Here is a 26,754-nt window from a genome sequence, read left to right as displayed (position 1 = left end):
TCCCTCCCTCCCTCATAACCCTCCCTCACAATGATCCCTCCCTCCCTTACAACGATCCCTCCCTTACAACCCTCCCTCCCTCACAATCCTCTCTCCCTCCCTCCCTCACAACCCTACCACCCTCCCTATCTCACAACCCTCCCTCACTCACAACCCTCCCTCCCTCACAACCCTCCCACCCTCCCTCACAACCCTCCCCCTCACAGCCCTCCCCTCCCTCACAGACCTCCCCCCTCCCTCACAACCCTCCCTCCCTCCCCTACAACCCTCCCTCCCCTACAACCCTCCCTCACAACCCTCCCTCACAACCCTCCCTTCCTCCCTCCCTCCCTCACAACCCTCCCTCCCTCACAACACTCCCTCCCTCCCTCCCTCACAACCCTCCCTCCCTCACAATCCTCCCTCCCTCCCTCCCAACCCTCCCTCCCTCCTTCCCAACCCAACCCTCCCTCCTTCCCTCCCTCCCAACCCTCCCTCCCAACCTCCCAACCCTCCTCCCAACCTCCCAACCCTCCCTCCCAACCTCCCAACCCTCCTTCCCAACCCTCCCTCCCTCCCCTCCCTCCCTCCCCTCCCTCTCTCCCTCCATCCCCTCCCTCCCTCCATCCCTGCCCTCCCTCCCTCCATCCCTGCCCTCCCTCCCTCCATCCCCGCCCTCCCTCCCTGCCCTCCCTCCCTCCATCCCCGCCCTCCCTCCCTCCATCCCCTCCCTCCCTCCCTCCATCCCTGCCCTCCCTCCCTCCATCCCCACCCTCCCTCCCTCCATCCCTCTATCTCTAACCTCCTCCAACCCCTACTCCCCTGCCTATCTCTGGAACCTTCAGAAGCCTCTACAACCCTCCCTATCTCTGGAACGTCCTCCACTCCCTACAATCCTCCCCAGTTCTGTAACCTCCTCCACTCCCCACAACCCTCCCTATCTCGGTAACCTCCTCCAACCCTACTCCCCTCCCGATCTCAGTATCCTTTTCCAGCCCCTGCACCCCTCCCTATCTCAGATTTTCGGGTTGTAAAGCGCCCGTGAATTCTCCGTTTGAGGCGGCACTTAGCTGCTGAAACGGAGAATCCAGCTCCTTGTCTTTGTCAAGTGAAGGTATTTAAACTGTCTTTTCAAAGGTTTACTGCCCTGCCTCGTCTCTAAGACTTGGGGGCTGATAGATTTAAAACTTGGCCTCCTGGCTGGAAACCGGCTTGTCAGCATCTGAGGGTGCTCGATGTCAACTAGCCTGCTTTGCTTCTGAGGATCCTGGCAATTATACCTTTGTCCCACTTTGATTCTGTCTTCTTTGTATTTGAGCCCCGATCAAATTTCTTGACTCTAGACATCAGCATGTGTCTACCTCATTGATCTCCCAATTGTCTAGATGATCTGTTTCTATTAATAGGCGATTCAGCCTGATCCTATCTTGTTACTGCAACAGACACATCCCATCCTGCCTTTTGTAGATTGGCTACTCCTGTTGCTAGGCAGATTTCTACCTGTTGTTGGGCATATTGCATTCTATTATATTTGGTTAAATTTGAGTCACTGCAGTTATGAAGCGAATCCTTGCTACATCCCCCCCCCCCCCCATTAAAAAATGAAATTATTTAAATTGAAAGACACTTTATTTTTCAACCCTTTTTTATGAGTTCTATCTTATTACATATTCCGAGGGTGGCGCCAAGGTCCCGGGTTCGATCCCGGCCCTGGGTCACTGTCCGTGTGGAGTTTGCACATTCTCCCCGTGTCTGCGTGGGTCTCGCCCCCACAACCCAAAAAGATGCGCTGGTGAGGTGCATGGGCCGCGCTAAATTGCCCCGTATTTGGAAAAAAGAAGAATTGGGTACTTGAAATTAAAAAGAAAAGAAAACAATATCTTATTAAGTATTACAAAATTTCAAGAGCATGCATTGACAGAGAAGATACCCCAGAAAACTTCCCACTATTCCCTAAAGTGTCTCTTATACTCGGGATAACGTGCTGCAATTACATTTTCTCTCCACGGGAATGATTGTTAAGTTAAATGGCTGTAATGGTAAACTCCCATCGGGATAACCAAATGTTCCGATCTCAAAATCCCTCCACAGTGTTCAAAGGGCTGTGGTCCGTTTGACTTTGCTGAATTACTGACAATGCAAACCTCGAAACGCTGTAACGCCACCACCAGGCTAAGTGTCCCTTTCCCAATGGTCAGCACTTCTTCCGATTTCATTTCCTTGAGAAATGTTCCATTGGTTTCTCAAGGCCAAGTTTGTCATTTTGAATTACACAGCCCTTAGCAACCACCGCCAGTTTAAACTGCTTGTCCTAATTGGACGCTGCTAACACTGGGTTTTTAATGGTTGATCCTTTGCCCAATTAAGCTGCTTGTTCTTTTTTTAAGAGCTCTGTAAGTGGTGCTGCCACATTGATAAAGCTTAGCACAAATTTACAGCAGAACCTGCTCCTGCCCAGAAATCTTCAAATCTCTTCTTCGGGGAAGTCCCAGATGGGGCTGTATTTTTGAATCTCATGGGGCCATTTGACCATGTCCCACTGGGCGGCCCAGATATCAAATTTGGACCTTAGCAAATGTGTTTTTCACTAGATTCATCAGGAGTTTGGTGTTGATGCTCTTCCCAATTCTGGCTGGAGACTACTAAGTCACCAATGAATACAGCGCAGTGACTCAATCCTCAAATCACTCTGTTCGTGAGCTTCTGAAAAATCGCGGGGGTGGGTGGGGAAGTGTTCTTAACCCAGAACAGCATAACTTTGAATTGATAAAGACCTTGGGGCATTACAAAGGTGGAGATCACCTTTACCCTCTCAGAGATCTCCTTTACCCTCTCAGAGATTTCCTTTCCCTTCTCGGAAATCCCCTTTGCCCTCTCGGAGATCCCCTTTGCCCTCTTGGAGATCCCCTTTACCCTCTCGGAGATCTCCTTTACCCTCTCGGAGATCTCCTTTACCCTCTTGGAGATCTCCTTAACCCTCTCGGAGATCCCCTTTGCCCTCTCGGAGATCCCCTTTACCCTCTCGGAGATCTCCTTTACCCTCTCGGAGATCTCCTTTACCCTCTCGGAGATCCACTTTGCCCTCTCGGAGATCCCCTTTACCCTCTTGGAGATGCCCTTTACCCTCTCAGAGATCTCCTTTACCCTCTCGGAGATCTATTTTGTCCTCTTGGAGATCCCCCTTACCCTCGCGGAGATCCCCTTTACCCTTTCTCGGAGATCCCCTTTACCCTATCTGAGATCCCCCTTACTCTCTCGGAGATCTCCTTTTCCCTCTCGGAGATCTATTTTGTCCTCTCGGAGATCCCCCTTACCCTCTCGGAGATCCCCCTTACCCTCTCGGAGATCCCCTTTACCCTCTCGGAGATCCCCTTTACCCTCTTGGAGATCCCCTTTACCCTCTCGGAGATCTCCTTTGCCCTCTCGGAGATCTCCTTTACCCTATCGGAGATCCCCTTTACCCTCTCGGAGATCCCCTTTACCCTCTCAGAGATCCCCTTTACCCTTTCGGAGATCCCCTTTACCCTCTCGGAGATCCCCTTTGCCCTCTCGGAGATCTCCTTTGCCCTCTCGGAGACCTCCTTTACCCTCTCGGAGACCTCCTTTACCCTCTCGGAGACCTCCTTTATCCTCTCGGAGATCTCCTTTGCCCTCTCGGAGATCTCCTTTACCCTCTCGGAGACCTCCTTTACCCTCTCGGAGACCTCCTTTACCCTCTCGGAGACCTCCTTTACCCTCTCGGAGATCTCCTTTACCCTCTCGGAGATCCCCTTTACCCTCTCGGTGATCTTGAATCTGGGACCCTGGAGCTGTGAAGCAGTAGTGCTAACCACTGTGGTACCCCTCGCCTCAATTAGATTCCTCAACCAATGGAAACAAATTCTCACCTTTCACCTGATCAAACCCCTTCAGAATTTTGTAGATTTCACTGAGATTGCCTCTCAATTCTTTTAAAATCGAGAGAATGCAAGCCCAATTTACTCAGCCTCTCATCAGAGAGGAATCCCTTCATCCCAGGTGTCAATGTCGTGAACCTTCGCTGCACCGCGTCTAGTGCAGGTATATCCTTTCTTAAATACAGTCAGAAGTCTTACAACACCAGGTTAAAGTCCAACAGGTTGATTTTAAATCACTAGCTTTCGGAGCGCAGCTCCTGTATGGGGTGAAGAGGAGGCCGGTTCACAATCACAGTATATATCGGAGAGACACAATTACACGATAATTACAGATTGGAATGTGAAGAATCTGTAATTATCTTGCGATTTAAGTTGTGAGCCTTCTGACTGTGCCCACCCCAGTCCAGCGGCTGCATCTCCACATCATGGCTTTCTTAAATATAGAGACCAAATCTACACAATATTCCAGATGTGGACTCACCAAATCCGTGGCAATGGGCTTTACAGCGAACCTTTGAAGTGTCGTCACTGCTGGAATGTAGAGTTGAAGGGGGCGGTCAGTGAGGGCATTGGGCGGGAATTTCCATGCAACCCACTGCGGGTTTCACGGCAGCAGGGGGGTCCGCTACTGCTCAGCAGTGGGATCTTCTGGTCCTGATGTTGTCAGTAGGGTTTCCCGTTGAACGCGCCACTTGCCACCGGGAAAACCGTGGCAAGGATGTGCAGTCGGCGGGACCGTGAGGTCTCGCTGGTGTGAATGGCCCGATCATTCTCACCATTATCTGCTAAGACATACTGTCTACCTACGGATTGCACATGCACACACGCACGCACACAAATGCACTCATGCATGCAGACACGCACACACATGTACACACACACACATACACGCACACACATGTACACACACACACTGTAAATTGGTAAATCAGCCGGAGAAACTTTAGTCGATGAACTTTGAATGTAGTTTGGGCATTGAGTGAGCGAGTAACAGATGTTTTGTCTACATACAGTTTTGTCGCACCAACGAGCATCACAATTCCTCACCAGACAACGACGGGCAAATGTAATTTTCGAGGAACATAAAAAGGGAACCTTGGAGCGGGAATGCATTGAAGAATTCTGCAACAAAGAGGAAGCCAGAGAAATATTTGAGAACGATCCAGAAACGGTAAGAAACTGACCTTATGGTGCAATGGAACCCGTGCCCGTAACGCACCCGCCTGAGACAGAGACTTGGGCATGTGGGCGGCACTGGGTCACTGCCTGTGTGGAGTGCTGCACTGTCAGAGGGTCAGTACTGAGGGAGTGCTGCACTGTCAGAGGGTCAGTACTGAGCGAGTGCCGCACTGTCAGAGGGTCAGTACTGAGGGAGTGCTGCACTGTCAGAGGGTCAGTACTGAGGGAGCGCCGCACTGTCAGAGGGTCAGTACTGAGGGAGAGCTGCACTGTCAGAGGGTCAGTACTGAGGGAGTGCTGCACTGTCAGAGGGTCAGTACTGAGGGAGTGCCGCACTGTCAGAGGGTCAGTACTGAGGGAGCGCTGCACTGTCAGAGTGTCAGTACTGAGGGAGTGCTGCACTGTCAGAGGGTCAGTGCTGAGGGAGTGCCGCACTGTCAGAGGGTCAGTACTGAGGGAGTGCTGCACTGTCAGAGGGTCAGTACTGAGGGAGTGCCGCACTGTCAGAGGGTCAGTACTGAGGGAGCGCCGCACTGTCAGAGGGTCAGTACTGAGGGTGTGCTGCACTGTCAGAGGGTCAGTACTGAGGGTGTGCTGCACTGTCAGAGGGTCAGTACTGAGGGAGTGCCGCACTGTCAGAGGGTCAGTACTGTGGGAGTGCTGCACTGTCAGAGGGTCAGTACTGAGGGAGTGCCGCACTGTCAGAGGGTCAGTACTGAGGGAGCGCCGCACTGTCAGAGGGTCAGTACTGAGGGTGTGCTGCACTGTCAGAGGGTCAGTACTGAGGGTGTGCTGCACTGTCAGAGGGTCAGTACTGAGGGAATGCTGCACTGTCAGAGGGTCAGTACTGAGGGAGTGCTGCACTGTCAGAGGGTCAGTACTGAGGGAGTGCCGCACTGTCAGAGGGTCAGTACTGAGGGAGTGCCGCACTGTCAGAGGGTCAGTACTGTGGGAGTGCTGCACTGTCAGAGGGTCAGTACTGAAGGAGTGCTGCACTGTCAGAGGGTCAGTACTGAGGGAGTGCTGCACTGTCAGAGGGTCAGTACTGAGGGAGTGCTGCACTGTCAGAGGGTCAGTACTGAGGGAGTGCTGCACTGTCAGGGGGTCAGTACTGAGGGAGTGCTGCACTGTCAGAGGGTCAGTACTGAGGGAGTGCAACACTGTCAGAGGGTCAGTACTGAGGGAGCACAGCACTGTCAGAGGGTCAGTACTGAGGGAGTGCCGCACTGTCAGAGGGTCAGTACTGAGGGAGTGCTGCACTGTCAGAGGGTCAGTACTGAGGGAGTGCTGCACTGTCAGAGGGTCAGTACTGAGGGAGTGCTGCACTGTCAGAGGGTCAGTACTGAGGGTGTGCTGCACTGTCAGAGGGTCAGTACTGAGGGAATGCTGCACTGTCAGAGGGTCAGTACTGAGGGAGTGCTGCACTGTCAGAGGGTCAGTACTGAGGGAGTGCCGCACTGTCAGAGGGTCAGTACTGAGGGAGTGCCGCACTGTCAGAGGGTCAGTACTGAGGGAGTGCTGCACTGTCAGAGGGTCAGTACTGAAGGAGTGCTGCACTGTCAGAGGGTCAGTACTGAGGGAGTGCTGCACTGTCAGAGGGTCAGTACTGAGGGAGTGCTGCACTGTCAGAGGGTCAGTACTGAGGGAGTGCTGCACTGTCAGGGGGTCAGTACTGAGGGAGTGCTGCACTGTCAGAGGGTCAGTACTGAGGGAGTGCATCACTGTCAGAGGGTCAGTACTGAGGGAGCACCGCACTGTCAGAGAGTCAGTACTGAGGGAGTGCCGCACTGTCAGAGGGTCACGACTGAGGGAGTGCTGCACTGTCAGAGGGTCAGTACTGAGGGAGTGCCGCACTGTCAGAGGGTCAGTACTGAGGGAGAGCTGCACTGACAGAGGGTCAGTACTGAGGGAGTGCTGCACTGTCAGAGGGTCAGTACTGAGTGAGTGCTGCTCTGTCAGAGGGTCAGTACTGAGGGAGTGCCTCACTGTCAGAGGGTCAGTATTGAGGGAGTGCCGCACTGTCAGAGGGTCAGTACTGAGGGAGTGCTGCACTGCCAGAGGGTCAGTACTGAGGGAGTGCCGCACTGTCAGAGGGTCAGTACTGAGAGAGCGCCGCACTGTCAGAGGGTCAGTACTGAGGGAGTGCTGCACTGTCAGTGGGTCAGTACTGAGGGAGTGCCGCACTGTCAGAGGGTCAGTACTGAGGGAGTGCTGCACTGTCAGAGGGTCAGTAGTGAGGGAGTGCCGCACTGTCAGAGGGTCAGTACTGAGGGAGTGCTGCACTGTCAGAGGGTCAGTACTGAGGGAGTGCCGCACTGTCAGAGGGTCAGTACTGAGAGAGCGCCGTACTGTCAGAGGGTCAGTACTGAGTGAGTGCTGCACTGTCAGAGGGTCAGTAGTGAGGGAGTCCGGCACTGTCAGAGGGTCAGTACTGAGGGAATGCTGCACTGTCAGAGGGTCAGTACTGAGGGAGTGCTGCACTGTCAGAGGGTCAGTACTGAGGGGGTGCCGCACTGTCAGAGGGTCAGTACTGAGGGAGTGCCGCACTGTCAGAGGGTCAGTACTGAGGGAGTGCTGCACTGTCAGAGGGTCAGTACTGAAGGAGTGCTGCACTGTCAGAGCGTCAGTACTGAGGGAGTGCTGCACTGTCAGAGGGTCAGTACTGAGGGAGTGCTGCACTGTCAGAGGGTCAGTACTGAGGGAGTGCTGCACTGTCAGAGGGTCAGTACTGAGGGAGTGCTGCACTGTCAGAGGGTCAGTACTGAGGGAGTGCATCACTGTCAGAGGGTCAGTACTGAGGGAGCACCGCACTGTCAGAGAGTCAGTACTGAGGGAGTGCCGCACTGTCAGAGGGTCAGTACTGAGGGAGTGCCGCACTGTCAGAGGGTCAGTACTGAGGGAGTGCCGCACTGTCAGAGGGTCAGTACTGAGGGAGCGCCGCACTGTCAGAGGGGCAGTACTGAGAGAGAGCTGCACTGTCAGAGGATCAGTACTGAGAGAGAGCTGCACTGTCCGAGGGTCAGTTCTGAGGGAGTGCTGCACTGTCAGAGGGTCAGTACTGAGGGAGTGCTGCACTGTCAGAGGGTCAGTACTGAGGGAGTGCTGCACTGTCAGAGGGTCGGTACATTAACAAAACAAATTACCTGTCTATTTAACTCGTTGTTAGTGGAAGCTTGCCGTGCAAAATTTGGCGATTAAATTCCCCATATGTAACACTGACGAAACTTGCAGAAACCTTAACTTTAGATTGTTTAGTGATGTTACGCTGTTAGGGCGGGTTAGAGAGTTTGAGACTCGGGGAGGATCTGGAAATACAGCCCTAAAGATTTTGAAATGTTCAGTTCTTTATGGCAGGCGTCTAGTGTACGTCCCCGGGTGTGGGGAGGAAGTGTTTCGGACATCTGCTCTGAAGTGGACAGTCAGTGTTATATTCCTGCAGCATCCCCAGTGACCAGCATGTCATTCTGACTGGTCACTCAGCTGGGCTGAGATTATGTCGCCCTCACCAAGCAGTGCGAAGAGGTGTTGGATTGTTAGTGGGTTCCTGTGAGGCTCGCACAGCTGACCTATTGCCTCTCTGGGCTGTGGTAGTGAGGCCTGAGGCCTTGTGACAGTCAGATTATCCTGATGCTTTCAGGAGTCTGTACCTATCCCAGTCCATGGAGGTTGATATTCGGAGGATGCAGACAGTGGGTGAGGGACCAGATCTCGCTCTGAGGCTCAGGCTGGGGTTGATTCCACTCTGAGGAATGTTTTCCCTAAAACCTGTTTTCCCTTCTTTCCACAGAATTACTTTTATCCCAAGTACCTTGGTAAGTTTGATTTCTGAAATAATGCTGCCGTTAGGGTTTGAACAACTCAGACATTGCATTTCACCTTCTCTGGAGGCAATGGTTTTGAGAAATAATCAGAGAGAACTGGAGCAGGCCTGAGGAACAAGAGGAGACCATTCAGCCCCTTGGGCCTAACCACCAGCCCGTTAGTCCGTGGCTGATCCGTATTTTAACTCTGTTCACCCACCTTAGTTCAGAGACTCTCAATCCCCTACCCAGCAAAAATCCCACCTCTGACATTCGATTGACCCCCCCCCCCCAACTTCAACAGCTTTTCGTGTGTGCTGGGTGCAGGGTGTGATGGGTGCTGGGCGTGATGGGTGCTGGGTGTGATGGGTGCTGGGTGTGCAGGTGCTGGGTGTGCGGGTGCTGGGTGTGCTGGGTGCTGGGTGTGCGGGTGCTGCGTGTGCGGGTGCTGGGTGAGCGGGTGCTGGGTGTGCTGGGTGCTGGGTGTGCTGGGTGCTGGGTGTGATGGGTGCTGGGTGTGATGGGTGCTGGGTGTGATGGGTGCTGGGTGTGCGGGTGCTGGGTGTGATGGGTGCTGGGTGTGCTGGGTGCTGGGTGTGATGGGTGCTGGGTGTGATGGTGCTGGGTGTGCGGGTGCTGGGTGTGCGGGTGCTGCGTGTGCGGGTGCTGGGTGAGCGGGTGCTGGGTGTGCTGGGTGTGCTGGGTGCTGGGTGTGATGGGTGCTGGGTGTGATGGGTGCTGGGTGTGATGGTGCTGGGTGTGCGGGTTCTGGGTGTGCGGGTGCTGCGTGTGCGGGTGCTGGGTGTGCGGGTGCTGCGTGTGTGGGTGCTGGGTGTGCGGGTGCAGGGTGCGCGGGTGCTGGGTGTGCGGGTGCTGCGTGTGTGGGTGTTGGGTGTGCGGGTGCTGCGGGTGCGGGTGCTGGGTGTGCGGGTGCTGCGTGTGTGGGTGCTGGGTGTGCGGGTGCAGGGTGCGCGGGTGCTGGGTGTGCGGGTGCTGGGTGTGCGGGTGCAGGGTGAGCGGGTGCAGGGTGTGTGGGTGCTGGATGAGCGGGTGCAGGGTGTGTGGGTGCTGGGTGTGTGGGTGCAGGGTGTGCAGGTGCTGAGTGTGTGGGTGCTGGGTGTGCAGGTGCTGGGTGTGCGGGTGCTGGGTGCGCGGGTGCGCGGTGTTAGACTAGTTTAGTTGCTGTGAAATTAAGAGTCTAAAGTTCTTGTTCCTTTTCACCAAACACCATTTATTTCACTTCCACAGCCTCTGCACAAAACACTTAACAACACACCACCTGGCAGAGGCCACCTGAAGCCCCTTTACATATCAGTGTCAATTAATGGATACTTAACATAAATGAGACAACTAATTGCAATGTCTCTTAACCCATTACTTAACAGTCTCCCCTTCCTTGGAGAAAAAAAAAATTAGGTGAAAACAAAATTTCAAGAAACTCAAAAACACACACATGATGTCGCCCCCCTTTTTTTTGTTTGGACGAGAAAGAAAAAAAAAACAGTCACAGAAACAAGCGGCCTTCATTAACAATATCCAAAAGTTTCTGTGAACTCGCCCCTCTTTTCGTAAAACAGTCCGACAGTTGATAGCTCCTGTGGACCTATTTAATTTTTGTTATTTCCCCTCTGTCCAATATCTGCTTCAAACTTGCGATGTCTATCCACAACCTCTTTTCATTGACACTTTTTGTAGAGTGCACATTTTCCCACAGGGATTTATTGTCAATGTGACAGTCAATAGGTATATTACCCAAATACCCTAATCCCAAAATTTCTGTCAATATCTGACTTACATAAAAAGCCATATCCACCGCCTCTACAAGGCTTAACATCTCAGCAGCCAAGGTGCTTTTTACCACTCTCCTTATTTTCTTTGTTTCCCACACAAGCGGGCAACATTTACCATTGTTCCCCAAAAGGAAAATTATAAAACCTCCTGCGCTTGAAACCCCATCACATGAATTTGCGTAGGACGCATCACTATAAACTATGAGTTTCAAGTGCTTAAGGTCACCTAAAACCGGGAACTTCAAAACACACTCCTGCATTTTTAGTTTGGCCTACGCTTTATTTGCTCTTATTAGGTCTTCCACTTTGGGATCATTCATTTTTGTACTCAACTCTAAGACATCAAAACTCACGTCCGGTCTAGTCTGTCTACCTAACCAGTTCAGTTGCCCAATTAAACTTCGCAGTTGCTCTTTTTCCATCTTTGAAACCATTGCGTTGTTTTGTGAAACTCGGCCACGACTAATTGCTATTGGGGTGATGCTTTCCAAATAAGATTGCTGACGTAAAGTTGCCCCTAACTTAGTCTGTCCAATTTCCAGTCCAATATATTTAAATGCACCGGAAGCCTGACTTCCAACCCTGAATTCTTTCCTCAAACCAGAGATTACAATAGCTTCAAAATCACTAGTCCCACCCCACAAAAAAATCATCGACATGCATCATAAAAATGCCAGAAAGATTTCCTTTATAGTGCCAGTAAAACATTGCAGGATCTGCTTTCAACTGGCAACAGCCTAACATAAACAAAACTGACCTTACCGAAAAATACCAGACTCTAGATGCATCATTTAACCCATATGCACATTTGTTCAACTTCCAGAGTACCCCTTCTGTGTTAGCTGCTTCTTTAGGAGGACGGAGATAAATGTCTCTGGAGCTGATGCCCCTGCAAAAAGGCAGCTTTTATATCTATAGATTTGCATTCCCATGCCTTTGTGGCTAATAGAGCCAAGAAGATCTTTAAAATAACCTTTCCTGCTGTAGGTGAATCTACCCTTAAATCCTGATCTTCTAAGTTTTCTTCAAATCCCCTTGCCACGAGCCTGGCCTTTGCCTTATAAGTTCCATCCGGAAGAACCTTTTCCGTGCAAATCCATCTGTGGGATAGAGCTCTTTGTCCCCTATCCGGTACTTCCGTGTATACCCCAAATTCACTCCAACTATGCAATTCTTGCTGTTTAGCTTCTTTAATAACTTTTTCATCTAATTTATTTGAAGCCACCAAAATCTCACGTGCATGTGGGCTTCTACTCCTATTAGTATTCGTAGTTTTACTCATGTTCCGAGATCTTGACAAACTACGTCCCCTCTCCCGCCTGGTATCTCGTTCTGTACTGCTACTGCTTGATCTTTCCCTTATGCTGTGGGATGTCCTTTCAATAGTTCTCGACATTTTCCTGTGGACCTGTTCACTATCCGATGTACTATCTGAACTGGCACTGCGTTTCTGTGCCCCCCATTTTTGAACTTCATTTTCCCAATCCATTGTCTTGACTCCTTCCCCTGAATGCTGTACATTCAACCAATGTTTATACTTTCCAGTGGCCTTCCCTGCTCTACTAATAATAGTTGCATCCTTCCATTGACTAGACCCTTCAGGCAAGTATGTCACTTTTGTACCAACTTTTGGCAGTTGCCCTTTTGGAAAAATGGCCTGTTTTAATTCACCAGAAGTGTTGTGTTCCTCCACAGAAACCCTGTCTATATCAGTTAATTAGTCCTCATAGTTCTGTAACACATGCGTACCAGATGACTCTGGTTCCTCGTCATGTCTGTCTGCTCTGTCTAAATTTGAAAATTTGTAATCTGTACCCATTATCCTTGATGAATGGACCCTAACAGTTTGATTACCATGTTGCAAAATAATTGTTTTGCCATCTATGCCTATGAGCTTCCCTTGGCCTTTCCATTCATTAGAAGTGTCTCTCTTTTAGTATACCATGTCTCCTTGCTGAAAAACGGCATCTGATGGCCGTACGTTATGTCTTAAAGCTCAGCGAATTCTTTCAGAGACTTCTGCTTCCAAAAAAGCGGGTGCTGGGTGTGCGGGTGCTGTGTGTGCGGGTGCTGGGGGTGCGGGTGCTGGGGGTGCGTGGGTGTGCAGGTGCTGGGTGTGTGGGTGCTGGGTGTGCGGGTGCTGGGGTTGCGTGGGTGCTGGGTGCATGGGTGTTGGGTGCGTGGGTGTGCAGGTGCTGGGTGTGTGGGTGCTGGGTTTGCGGGTGCTTGGGGTGCGTGGGTGTTGGGTGCGCGGGGTGTGCGGGTGCTGGGTGTGCGGGTGCTGGGGTTGCGTGGGTGCTGGGTGTTGGGTGCGCGGGGTGTGCGGGTGCTGGGTGTGCGGGCGCTGGGTGTGAGGAAGTGGTTCCTGACATCACCCCTTAATGACCTGGCTCGAATTTTGTCCCTTGGTCCGATTCACTCCCATCTGCCACCCCCCCCCCCCCCCAACCCCCCCTCCCCCAGAGGAAATATCAACCTTCTCAACTCTTTTAATCATCTGAAACACCTCGATTAGATCGCCCATTAATCTTCTGCCCACAAGGGGATATAATCTGGCCTGTACAATATGTACTGATTATTTAACCCCTTCAGCCTGTTCTGGCCAATCGACCATGAAGTCCCTTCAAGGTCAGTTTAGACTCACAGTCGCAGAGTTTTCTAGGACAGAGATTCTCCAGAAAGGCCCTTCGGCCCATCTTGTGTGCGCTGTGATCAAGGACCTATCCATTCTAATCCCACTTCCCAGCACTTTGGCCGTAACCTTGTGTGCTGTAGTGTTTGGTGTTTAACCTTCCTCGGGGGCGATGCCCAGCACTGAACACAATACAAATTTTCTCTGTTATGTTCTGTGTTTTCCACAGTTTTGCTGATTAGAGTGAATGGTTATTGAGAGGGTTCCTGGTCTGGTGTTTGAAAAATCCGGATTCTCTGTTACCGACTGGGAGGGGCTGTCAGCAACCAACCATGTGCGTCCTCATCACGGTTTCTGATACTCGGGTACCCTGCAGAAAGGCAGATTACAGATCATCCAGACATAATCCAGATGTGTATTTCAGCGTGGTGAGATTTTGTACTGGGAATGTAAATGTGTCAAATTGCCCCAGACAATCAGTAGTGGGCATGTTCTAAGCTCAGCCTGTGTGTGAATTGACAATCTTTCTCAGAGGAACCTTGTTACTGTGAATACTAACCCTCTCTCCTCGCCCTCCCCCGTTACTGTGCGTACTCACCCTCTCTCCTCGCCCTCCCCTGCAGATTGCCTCAGCCTCCACCAGTTACGCATCAAAAGACAATATCGTGCTTCCCGAAACTCTCCTGCGGATTTACGAAGCTGTGTGACTGGTAGGTTGAATTTCGAGGAAATATCCGCCCCGATGAGGCGGAAATGTGTAACTGGGCCTGAACGTAAAAGCAGAACGTGTCTCATCTTCATATTTACAGCTGCTGAGTTATTGGTAAAGGGAGTGAATACAGATGAGCATTTATCATTTACACAAACTCTGACAAAGCCTTGGCGTCAGACTCTGGGACACCGAGTGGGACAGGAGTCACTGGAGTCTGTGCCTAGGGGGAGCTGGTATATCCCCACCCTGAAGTCTGAGAGTGAATGAGTATTTTTTTGGAACATTCCAGAAGCCATTTCCATTCCTTAGGCCCCAATTTCCGGATGTGGTCGCTTTTCAGCTCCTGAACTCTGGAATGATAGTCCAGGTTAACATGTCAAGATCCCATATTATTTAATTGAAGAATAGAGGGAGGTCTCTCTGGTGTTTGTTACCATTCAGTCTCATTCACAGCAGCGCGCTTTGAGTCAGCACAAGACATGATGGTGAGGTACACAGAACAGGCTTTATTAATACTGAGTGGTTAGCACTGCTGCCTCACAGTGAGAGGGTCCCGGGTTCGATTCCGACCTCGGGTCACTGTCTGTGTGGAGTCTGCACGTTCTCCCCGTGTCTGCGTGGGTTTCCTCTGGGTGCTCCGGTTTCCTCCCACAGTCCAAAGATGTGCAGGTTAGGTGGATTGGCCACGCTAAATTGCCCTTAGTGTCCAAAGGTTGGGTAGGGTTACGGGGATAATGTGGGGAGTGGGCCTAGGGAGGGTGCTCTTTTGGATAGCTGGTGCAGACTCGATGGGCCGAATGGCCTCCTTCTGCACTGTCGGAATTCTAGGAGTATTGGTGATTGATCTAACAGAGAGAGTGTGGCTCTGGGTTTCTGTTTATCTTCCAGCCCCTCCAAATACCTGTTGGAATCTATGCTCTTTTACAGACACTGTATATTACATCGAAAATGCATGTCACAGATCAGACCCTCATGATGTTTCTCGTGTTAAATCTTTTAAACACAGTATTTATGTGAACAATTGTACTTGTTTACTCCAAAGATACTTCCATCAGACAAGACTTCCTGACTTAACAGTTTCTGAATCCTTCGAAGAAAAGACATTTTAACCATTAGCTTTGCAGACTGTAGTTTTTTCCCCCCATAAATTTAGTGTACCCAATTCATTTTTTCCAATTAAGGAGCAATTTAGCGTGGCCAATCCACCTACCCTGCACATCTTTGGGTTGTGGGGGCGAAACCCACGCAAACACGGAGAGAATGTGCAAACTCCGCACGGACAGTGACCCAGAGCCGGGATCGAACCTGGGACCTCGGCGCCGTGAGGCAGCAGGGCTAACCCACTGTGCAAGTGTGCTGCCCTACTTTGCAGACTGTAGTTAATGGATCCCTCTACCTGTAGTATTACACTCATCATTGAGGCTATACTTTAGTTACTCATAGAACATAGAACATTACAGCGCAGTACAGGCCCTTCGGCCCTCGATGTTGCGCCGACTTGTGAAACCACTCTAAAGCCCATCTACACTATTCCCTTATCGTCCATATGTCTATCCAATGACCATTTGAATGCCCTTAGTGTTGGCGAGTCCACTACTGTTGCAGGCAGGGCATTCAACACCCTTGCTACTCTCTGAGTAAAGAACCTACCTCTGACATCTGTCTTATATCTATCTCCCCTCAATTTGAAGCTATGTCCCCTCGTGCTAGACATCACCATCCGAGGAAAAAGGCTCTCACTGGCCACCCTATCCAATCCTCTGATCATCTTGTATGCCTTGATTAAGTCACCTCTTAACCTTCTTCTCTCTAACGAAAACAGCCTCAAGTCCCTCAGCCATTCCTCATAAGATCTTCCCTCCATACCAGGCAACATTCTGGTAAATCTCCTCTGCACCCTTTCCAATGCTTCCACATCCTTCCTATCATGCGGCGACCAGAATTGTACGCAATACTCCAAATGCGGCCGCATCATGCTCGATGACACATTATAATTTATTTATTTATTTTTTAATATAAATTTTAGGGTACCCATGTGGTGATACACCACTGTACTTCCCTACCATTGTACATAGTATATAATAGTTGTGTGTAACGTGGCCCTGTAATACTGTGTATTGTACTGTAACTCTGCAGAGGTTCGGTCACTGGTAGGTAACCCGACCTGGCCACGGAGAGCTCCGCCTTAGCCACTCCCCCGGGAGTTAGTATAAGAACCCTCTTCTGGGACCGGCCCCATTCTGTCTGGGGTCATCTGTGTCGGGTAAGCCTCCCATGTAGTATATTAAAGCCTGAGTTAAAGTCTCACATGTCTTTGTGGTTCTTGACGCTTAGTGCATCAACCCAATTGTTATTTTTTCAATTAAGGGGCAATTTAGTGTGGCCAATCCACCTGCCCTGCACATCTTTGTGTTGTGGGGGTGAAACCCACGCAGACACGGGGAGAATGTGCAAACTCCACACGGACAGTGACCCAGAGCCGGGATCGAACCTGGGTCCTCAGCGCCGTGAGGCAGCAGTGCTAACCACTGCGTCACCGTGCCACCCTGACACATTATAACTAATGGATCCCTCTATCTGGGTCTATTGCACTTGTCCAGACAATTACACTTTACTCACTCTAGTTGTCACTTACACTAACACAGGAAGACGAGTTGTACCTGGACTCTCTCCAGAACCATCCTGTTACTGTGTAAAATCTGCAGCCCCGTCACGTGAATGAAATTCACCTGTTTGTACTTTGAGAATCTGTGCTGTCCAGTAGTGTTTCCCAGATCCAGTATTTTAGACAACATTGCTGTATATCTTTGATGTTGAGGTTATAGAACATCAATATTATCTTTTCCTTTGTACCTGCCCCCATGGATCAGCAGCTGTACACCTCTTCCTGCCGCCTTCAATAACCCCTCTGCTCTTTCTTCCTGTCATAGTCAGACAGCACAGAAAAGCTCCCTCCGCCCATTGCATCTGCGCCGGTCAAAAATAACCATTCTAATCCCATTTCCCAGCACCTGCCCCATCGCCGTGTCTGCCCTGGCATCGCAAGCGCACATCTAAATCCTTCTGCAATGTTCTGAGGGTCTCTGCCTCCACCCCCCTTTCAGGCAGCGAGTTCCAGACTCCCACCACCCTCTGGGTGAAAAGGTTTTTCTCACATCCCCTCTAAACCTCCTGCCCCTTTATCTTAAATCTCTGCCCCCTGGTCATTGACCCCTCCACCAAGGGGAAAGGTTTCTTGCTGTCTACTCTATCTGTGTCCCTCATAATTTTATACATCTCAATCCTGTCCCCCCTCAGTCTCCTCCGCTCCAAGGAAAACAACCCCAGTCTGTCCAATCTCTCTTCATAACTAAAACTCTCCCGTCCAGGCAACACCCTGGTAAATTTCCTCTGCACCCTTTCCAGTGCGATCACATCCCTCCTATAATGTGGATTCCAGAACTGCCCACAATACTCTCGCTGTGGCCTAACCAACGTTTTATACAGTCCCAGCATAACCTCCCTGCTCTTAAACTCAATGCCTCGGCTAATAAAGGCAAGTATACCATATGCCTTGTGTGCGTTCCGCCCCCACAACCCAAAGATGTGCAGGGTAGGTGGATTGGCCACGCTAAATTGCCCCTTAATTGGAAAAAATTAATTGAGTACACTAAATTTTTTTTTTTTTAAAGTATACCATATCCCTTTGTAACCACTGTATCCACCGGCTCTGCTCCTTAAGGGACGGGTGTACATGCACACCACAGTCCCTCTGATCCTCGGTGCTTCCCAGGGTCCTGCTGTTCATTCCTTTGCCTTGTTTGTCCTGTCCATCACCTCACACTTCTCCAGATTGAATTCCATTTGCCACTGACCAGCCCACCTGACCAGCCCGTCTGTATCCTCCTGTAATCGAAGGCCATCCTCCTCACTATTTACCATCCCACCAATTTTCTGTTGTTTTAAATCCATTGAATAGAATCCCTACAGAGCAGAAAGAGGGCGTTCGGCCCATCGAGTCTGCAATGAGCCTCCAAAAGAGCACCCTATCCTCGTAATCCCATCTAGCCTGCACATCTTTGGACGCTAGGGGGCAGTTTAGCATGGTGCATCCACCTAAGCTGCACATCTTTGGACTAACTCACTATCTTCGACCAAGCCACGAACCATCATTGAGTTTTCTTCTCTCCTGAATCACCTCCAGCTTGCTGCACGCCTGCCCTCACTCTGTCTGTAAACTGAGGGCTTCTAAAGGGCAGTTGCCTCCATCAAACTTCCAAAGCGTCTGAAAGTCAGGCTTGCAATAAGCTCCAAAATGGTTTAATTGGCCTGTTAATACGCACAGGCCCGTTCCAAGGTCACATGTTCTCCTCCTCCATTTTGAAAGCTGCTGGTGATGGGAACACTGGTGGAACGTCTGGCCCCTTGACATCGCGGCGTTTGTGTTCCCTTCATTCCGACCTGATCCAGGGAAAATCCGGCCTCGGTATTCTGGAAGATTTGCTCAGTCCACATTGGGAGATATTTTACAGATTTTCTCTTCAGGAGATTGGGGTTGAGTAGAGTGCGTGATGGGGTAATTTGGGGACAGTCAACAATAACAACAATCTATCTGTTCAACATCTTTTCAATGCAGTAAAATACCTCAAGGCCGTTTGCAGGAATGATTGACGAGCAAAATGTGACACTGAGGGACATTTGAAGGTGACCAAAAGCTTGTCCGAAGGGCTAGGTTTTCAGGAATGTCAAAGGAGATGTTACGGGAAGGAATTCCAGAGTTTTGAGCCTCAATAGCTGAGGCTCAGCAACCAATAGCGATTAAAATCAGGGATGGTCAAGAGGCCAAAAGTGGAGGAGGTTACAGAGATAGGGAGGGGTGAGGTTACAGAGGGAAGGAGGAGGTTACAGAGGGAGGGAGGGAGGAGGTTACAGAGATAGGGAGGGGTAAGGTTACAGAGATAGGGAGGGAGGAGGTTACAGAGATAGGGAGGGAGGAGGTTACAGAGATAGGGAGGGAGGAGGTTACAGAGATAGGGAGCGAGGAGGTTACAGAGATAGGGAGGGAGGAGGTTACAGAGATAGGGAGGGAGGAGGTTACTGTGATAGGGAGGGGTGAGGTTACAGAGGGAGGGGTGAGGTTACAGAGGGAGGTAGGAGTTTACAGAGATAGGGAGGGAGGAGGTTACTGCGATAGGGAGAGGTGAGGTTACAGAGGGAGGGAGGAGGTTACAGAGATAGGGAGGGGTGAGGTTACAGAGGGAGGGAGGAGGTTACAGAGATAGGGAGGGAGGAGGTTACAGAGATAGGGAGGGGTGAGGTTACAGAGGGAGGGAGGAGGTTACAGAGATAGGGAGGGAGGAGGTTACTGCGATAGGGAGGGGTGAGGTTACAGAGATAGGGAGGGAGGAGGTTACAGAGATAGGGAGGGAGGAGGTTACAGAGATAGGGAGGGAGGCGGTTACAGAGATAGGGAGGGGTGAGTTTACAGAGATAGGGAGGGAGGAGGTTACAGAGGGAGGGAGGAGGTTACAGAGGGAGGGAGGAGGTTACAGAGATAGGGAGGGGTGAGTTTACAGAGATAGGGAGGGAGGAGGTTACAGAGGGAGGGAGGAGGTTACAGAGATAGGGAGGGGTGAGGTTACAGAGATAGGGAGGGAGGAGGTTACAGAGGGAGGGAGGCGGTTACAGAGATATGGAGGGGTGAGGTTACAGAGGGAGGGAGGGAGGAGGTTACTGCGATAGGGAGGGGTGAGGTTACAGAGATAGGGAGGGAGGAGGTTACTGCAATAGGGAGGGGTGAGGTTACAGAGGGAGGGAGGAGGTTACAGAGGGAGGGAGGAGGTTACAGAGGGAGGGAGGAGTTTACAGAGATAGGGAGGGAGGAGGTTACTGCGATAGGGAGGGGTGAGGTTACAGAGATAGGGAGGGAGGAGGTTACAGAGATAGGGAGGGAGGCGGTTACAGAGATAGGGAGGGAGGAGGTTACAGAGGGAGGGAGGAGGTTACAGAGGGAGGGAGGAGGTTACAGAGGGAGGGAGGAGGTTACAGAGGGAGGGAGGCGGTTACAGAGATAGGGAGGGGTGAGTTTACAGAGATAGTGAGGGTGAGGAGTTGGTGATATATGAAAACAGATGAGAATTTTAACAGTGTCAGTGAAGGGAACTGGCGAGTTGGACGAATCAATCGTCTCTCATTGGTTGCTGACTATGTTCTATTTCTTTATGCGTTTTGAGTGTTCACTGTTTGATTGTCTTCTGTTGCAGCAATCTCAGACCAGTGCTCCCCCTCTCCGTGTAACCCTGAAGGCTCAGCCCAATGTGTGGACAAAAAGGCCGCTTTCAGCTGTATCTGTAAGGAAGGATGGAATGGAGACAGATGTCAGCACGGTACATGCCAAACCGATCCCAAAACTGGAATCAGCATCACGGAAAGACCGGGAATATTGAAAACCGCTTTGTTTGTGTCAGGCAGGCTGTAGAAACGCTTCATATTGTGATCCAAACAGGGAGTACAGACCATTAACTTGTTCATCTGCAATTACCTTGAACAGAATCGCAGAAATTTCAGCACAGGAAGTGACCTTTCAGATCATCACCCCTGTGTCAGTGCAATCTCTTCCACTGCCTGTGCTGACTGCAATCACAATCCCCCTGTGTCAGTGCAATCTCTTCCACTGCCTGTGCTGACTGCAATCACAATCCCCCTGTGTCAGTGCAATCTCTTCCACTGCCTGTGTTTACTGCAATCACAATCCCCCTGTGTCAGTGCAATCTCTTCCACTGCCTGTGCTGACTGCATTCACAATCCCCCTGTGTCAGTGCAATCTCTTCCACTGCCTGTGCTGACTGCAATCACAATCCCCCTGTGTCAGTGCAATCTCTTCCACTGCCTGTGTTTACTGCAATCACAATCCCCCTGTGTCAGTGCAATCTCTTCCACTGCCTGTGTTTACTGCAATCACAATCCTCCTGTGTCAGTGCAATCTCTTCCACTGCCTGTGCTGACTGCATTCACAATCCCCCTGTGTCAGTGCAATCTCTTCCACTGCCTGTGTTTACTGCAATCACAATCCCCCTGTGTCAGTGCAATCTCTTCCACTGCCTGTGCTGACTGCATTCACAATCCCCCTGTGTCAGTGCAATCTCTTCCACTGCCTGTGTTTACTGCAATCACAATCCCCCTGTGGCAGTGCAATCTCTTCCACTGCCTGTGCTGACTGCAATCACAATCCCCCTGTGTCAGTGCAATCTCTTCCACTGCCTGTGCTGACTGCAATCACAATCCCCCTGTGTCAGTGCAATCTCTTCCACTGCCTGTGTTTACTGCAATCACAATCCCCCTGTGTCAGTGCAATCTCTTCCACTGCCTGTGTTTACTGACATCACAATCCCCCTGTGTCAGTGCAATCTCTTCCACTGCCTGTGTTTACTGCAATCACAATCCCCCTGTGTCAGTGCAATCTCTTCCACTGCCTGTGCTGACTGCATTCACAATCCCCCTGTGTCAGTGCAATCTCTTCCACTGCCTGTGTTTACTGCAATCACAATCCCCCTGTGTCAGTGCAATCTCTTCCACTGCCTGTGTTTACTGCAATCTCAGTCCCCCTGTGTCAGTGCAATCTCTTCCACTGCCTGTGCTGACTGCAATCACAATCCCCCTGTGTCAGTGCAATCTCTTCCACTGCCTGTGTTTACTGCAATCACAGTCCCCCTGTGTCAGTGCAATCTCTTCCACTGCCAGTGTTTACTGCAATCACAGTCCCCCTGTGTCAGTGCAAACTCTTCCACTGCCTGTGTTTACAGCAATCACAGTCCCCCTGTGTCAGTGCAATCTCTTCCACTGCCTGTGTTTACTGACATCACAATCCCCCTGTGTCAGTGCAATCTCTTCCACTGCCTGTGTTTACTGCAATCACAGTCCCCCTGTGTCAGTGCAATCTCTTCCACTGCCTGAGTTTACTGCAATCACAATCCCCCTGTGTCAGTGCAATCTCTTCCACTGCCTGTGTTTACTGCAATCACAATCCCCCTGTGTCAGTGCAATCTCTTCCACTGCCTGTGTTTACTGCAATCACAATCCCCCTGTGTCAGTGCAATCTCTTCCACTGCCTGTGCTGACTGCAGTCACAATCCCCCTGTGTCAGTGCAATCTCTTCCACTGCCTGTGCTTACAGCAATCACAGTCCCCCTGTGTCAGTGCAATCTCTTCCACTGCCTGTGTTTACTGACATCACAATCCCCCTGTGTCAGTGCAATCTCTTCCACTGCCTGTGTTTACTGCAATCACAATCCCCCTGTGTCAGTGCAATCTCTTCCACTGCCTGTGTTTACTGCAATCACAATCCCCCTGTGTCAGTGCAATCTCTTCCACTGCCTGTGTTTACTGCAATCACAATCCCCCTGTGTCAGTGCAATCTCTTCCACTGCCTGTGCTGACTGCAATCACAATCCCCCTGTGTCAGTGCAATCTCTTCCACTGCCTGTGCTGACTGCAATCACAGTCCCCCTGTGTCAGTGCAATCTCTTCCACTACCTGTGCTGACTGCAGTCACAATCCCCCTGTGTCTGCAATCTCTTCCACTGCCTGTGTTTACTGCAATCACAATCCCCCTGTGTCAGTGCAATCTCTTCCACTGCCTGTGCTGACTGCAATCACAATCCCCCTGTGTCAGTGCAAACTCTTCCACTGCCTGTGTTTACTGCAATCACAATCCCCCTGTGTCAGTGCAATCTCTTCCACTGCCTGTGTTTACTGCAATCACAATCCCCCTGTGTCAGTGCAATCTCTTCCACTGCCTGTGTTTACTGCAATCACAGCCCCCCTGTGTCAGTGCAATCTCTTCCACTGCCTGTGCTTACAGCAATCACAGTCCCCCTGTGTCAGTGCAATCTCTTCCACTGCCTGTGCTTACAGCAATCACAGTCCCCCTGTGTCAGTGCAATCTCTTCCACTGCCTGTGTTTACGGCAATCACAATCCCCCTGTGTCAGTGCAATCTCTTCCACTGCCTGTGTTTACTGACATCACAATCCCCCTGTGTCAGTGCAATCTCTTCCACTGCCTGTGCTGACTGCAATCACAATCCCCCTGTGTCAGTGCAATCTCTTCCACTGCCTGTGTTTACTGCAATCACAATCCCCCTGTGTCAGTGCAATCTCTTCCACTGCCTGTGCTTACAGCAATCACAGTCCCCCTGTGTCAGTGCAATCTCTTCCACTGCCTGTGTTTACTGCAATCACAATCCCCTGTGTCAGTGCAATCTCTTCCACTGCCTGTGTTTACTGCAATCACAATCCCCCTGTGTCAGTGCAATCTCTTCCACTGCCTGTGCTGACTGCAATCACAATCCCCCTGTGTCATTGCAATCTCTTCCACTGCCTGTGTTTACTGCATTCACAATCCCCCTGTGTCAGTGCAATCTCTTCCACTGCCTGTGCTGACTGCAATCACAATCCCCCTGTGTCTGCAAACTCTTCCACTGCCTGTGTTTACTGGAATCACAGTCCCCCTGTTTCAGTGCAATCTCTTCCACTGTCTGTGTTTACTGACATCACAATCCCCCTGTGTCAGTGCAATCTCTTCCACTGCCTGTGTTTACTGCAATCACAATCCCCCTGTGTCTGCAAACTCTTCCACTGCCTGTGTTTACTGCAATCACAATCCCCCTGTGTCAGTGCAATCTCTTCCACTGCCTGTGTTTACTGCAATCACAGTCCCCCTGTGTCAGTGCAATCTCTTCCACTGCCTGTGTTTACTGACATCACAATCCCCCTGTGTCAGTGCAATCTCTTCCACTGCCAGTGTTTACTGCAATCACAGTCCCCCTGTGTCAGTGCAATCTCTTCCACTGCCTGTGTTTACTGCAATCACAGTCCCCCTGTGTCAGTGCAAACTCTTCCACTGCCTGTGTTTACTGCAATCACAATCCCCCGGTGTCAGTGCAATCTCTTCCACTGCCAGTGTTTACTGCAATCACAGTCCCCCTGTGTCAGTGCAATCTCTTCCACTGCCTGTGTTTACTGACATCACAATCCCCCTGTGTCAGTGCAATCTCTTCAACTGCCAGTGTTTACTGCAATCACAATCCCCCTGTGTCAGTGCAAACTCTTCCACTGCCTGTGCTTACAGCAATCACAATCCCCCTGTGTCAGTGCAATCTCTTCCACTGCCTGTGCTGACTGCAATCACAATCCCCCTGTGTCAGTGCAATCTCTTCCACTGCCTGTGCTGACTGCAATCACAATCCCCCTGTGTCAGTACAATCTCTTCCACTGCCTGTGCTTACAGCAATCACAGTCCCCCTGTGTCAGTGCAATCTCTTCCACTGCCTGTGTTTACTGACATCACAATCCCCCTGTGTCAGTGCAATCTCTTCCACTGCCTGTGTTTACTGCAATCACAATCCCCCTGTGTCAGTGCAATCTCTTCCACTGCCTGTGTTTACTGCAATCACAGTCCCCCTGTGTCAGTGCAATCTCTTCCACTGCCTGTGCTGACTGCAATCACAATCCCCCTGTGTCAGTGCAATCTCTTCCGAAGCCTGTGTTTACTGCAATCACAATCCCCCTGTGTCAGTGCAATCTCTTCCACTGCCTGTGTTTACTGCAATCACAGTCCCCCTGTGTCAGTGCAATCTCTTCCACTGCCTGTGCTGACTGCAATCACAATCCCCCTGTGTCAGTGCAATCTCTTCCACTGCCTGTGTTTACTGCAATCACAATCCCCCTGTGTCAGTGCAATCTCTTCCACTGCCTGTGTTTACTGCAATCACAATCCCCCTGTGTCAGTGAAATCTCTTCCACTGCCTGTGTTTACTGCAATCACAGTCCCCCTGTGTCAGTGCAATCTCTTCCACTGCCTGTGCTGACTGCAATCACAATCCCCCTGTGTCAGTGCAATCTCTTCCACTGCCTGTGTTTACTGCAATCACAATCCCCCTGTGTCAGTGCAATCTCTTCCACTGCCTGTGTTTACTGACATCACAGTCCCCCTGTGTCAGTGCAATCTCTTCCACTGCCTGTGTTTACTGCAATCACAATCCCCCTGTGTCAGTGCACTCTCTTCCACTGCCTGTGTTTACTGACATCACAGTCCCCCTGTGTCAGTGCAATCTCTTCCACTGCCTCTGTTTACTGCAATCACAATCCCCCTGTGTCAGTGCAATCTCTTCCACTGCCTGTGCTGACTGCAATCACAATCCCCCTGTGTCAGTGCAATCTCTTCCACTGCCTGTGCTGACTGCAATCACAGTCCCCCTGTGTCAGTGCAATCTCTTCCACTGCCTGTGTTTACTGCAATCACAATCCCCCTGTGTCAGTGCACTCTCTTCCACTGCCTGTGTTTACTGACATCACAGTCCCCCTGTGTCAGTGCAATCTCTTCCACTGCCTCTGTTTACTGCAATCACAATCCCCCTGTGTCAGTGCAATCTCTTCCACTGCCTGTGCTGACTGCAATCACAATCCCCCTGTGTCAGTGCAATCTCTTCCACTGCCTGTGCTGACTGCAATCACAATCCCCCTGTGTCAGTGCAATCTCTTCCACTGCCTGTGCTGACTGCAATCACAATCCCCCTGTGTCAGTGCAATCTCTTCCACTGCCTGTGCTGACTGCAGTCACAATCCCCCTGTGTCAGTGCAATCTCTTCCACTGCCTGTGCTTACAGCAATCACAGTCCCCCTGTGTCAGTGCAATCTCTTCCACTGCCTGTGTTTACTGCATTCACAATCCCCCTGCCGATATGAGTTATTTTGCAGTCTTGGACTTTTAGATAGTTCTTTCTTGTCCTGTTTGTATTTTCAGTGAGACCCTAATGGGGTTCGGCTCAATAGTCCCCGCGTGTTCTCCCATCTTCACACCACCTTCTAATCTTGTCTCATTAACCCTCCCCAGATTCCCCACCTGGAACATCCTGTGTTCTCGTCTCTCATCGCTCCATCTTCTCGCGTCTGTCTCTCCACCGCTCGCGCTGACAGATGGTGATGGATTTCTTGTCATTTCTTACCTCAGACTAAGTCAGTCCAAGTTCCACCTTTTATCGATCTTTCTGGCCACCAGCGCCAATCATTTCTGGCACCAATAAAGTTACTCCTCCGCCAGCCTTCTCTGTTTCTCCAGCGAGTGTTATAACTGGGAACAGCGCACTCTCATTCGGTCAACACTGAAATGTCAAATCCCTTTGATCAAATTCATGCCACTGACACACTTTGTACATTTGTGCCTAAACACCAGGCGCTTTGCACCCCTCAGTCTCCTCTTCTCCCCCCCCTTTCGGGTTTTACATTCTTCCCATCATTTGCCTGATCATTTCACGATCCGCCACACCAGAGTCTCTATAAATGCAGATACGCCTGCAATTCCGATTAAGAGACATTCACGACAAGAGACAGTCCCTGATTAATTTCCTCCAGCTCTCTCGGAAATATTTTGTCTTTTGGGCGGCACAGTGGTTAGCACTGCTGCCTCACGGCGCTGAGGACCCGGGGCCGGGATCGAACCGTCACTGTCCGTGTGGAATTTGCACATTCTCCCCGTGTTTGCGTGGGTTTCGTCCCCACAACCCAAAAATGTGCAGGGTAGGGGGATTGGCCACACTAAATTGCCCCTTAATTGGGGAAAACATATTCAAAAAATAAATTTAGTGTACCCAATTCATTTTTTCCAATTAAGGGGCAATTTAGCGTGGCCAATCCACCTACCCTGCACATCTTTGGGTTGTGGGGGTGAGACCCACGCAGACACGGGGAGAATGTGCAAACTCCACACGGTCAGTTTGCAATGATCGATGC

At 50.8% G+C, this 26,754-nt stretch overlaps 1 protein-coding gene across 1 annotated transcript in view; it reads left to right on the top strand.

Annotated features, from left to right (window-relative positions):
- pros1 (protein S) overlaps positions 1 to 26,754 on the top strand; it is a 93,981-nt gene that overhangs the window by 24,922 nt on the left and 42,305 nt on the right. The window contains exons 2-5 of the mRNA XM_072476015.1: positions 4,889 to 5,046; positions 8,842 to 8,866; positions 13,900 to 13,986; positions 20,231 to 20,353. Coding sequence (XP_072332116.1) covers positions 4,889 to 5,046; positions 8,842 to 8,866; positions 13,900 to 13,986; positions 20,231 to 20,353 — 393 coding nt within the window. The remainder of the gene's footprint in view (positions 1 to 4,888; positions 5,047 to 8,841; positions 8,867 to 13,899; positions 13,987 to 20,230; positions 20,354 to 26,754) is intronic.

This window comes from Scyliorhinus torazame, chromosome 15 (assembly GCF_047496885.1).
Source record: "Scyliorhinus torazame isolate Kashiwa2021f chromosome 15, sScyTor2.1, whole genome shotgun sequence".
Taxonomy (NCBI): domain Eukaryota; kingdom Metazoa; phylum Chordata; class Chondrichthyes; order Carcharhiniformes; family Scyliorhinidae; genus Scyliorhinus; species Scyliorhinus torazame.
Note: the sequence above shows the minus strand (reverse complement) of the source record. Positions and strands in the feature narration are given on the sequence as shown.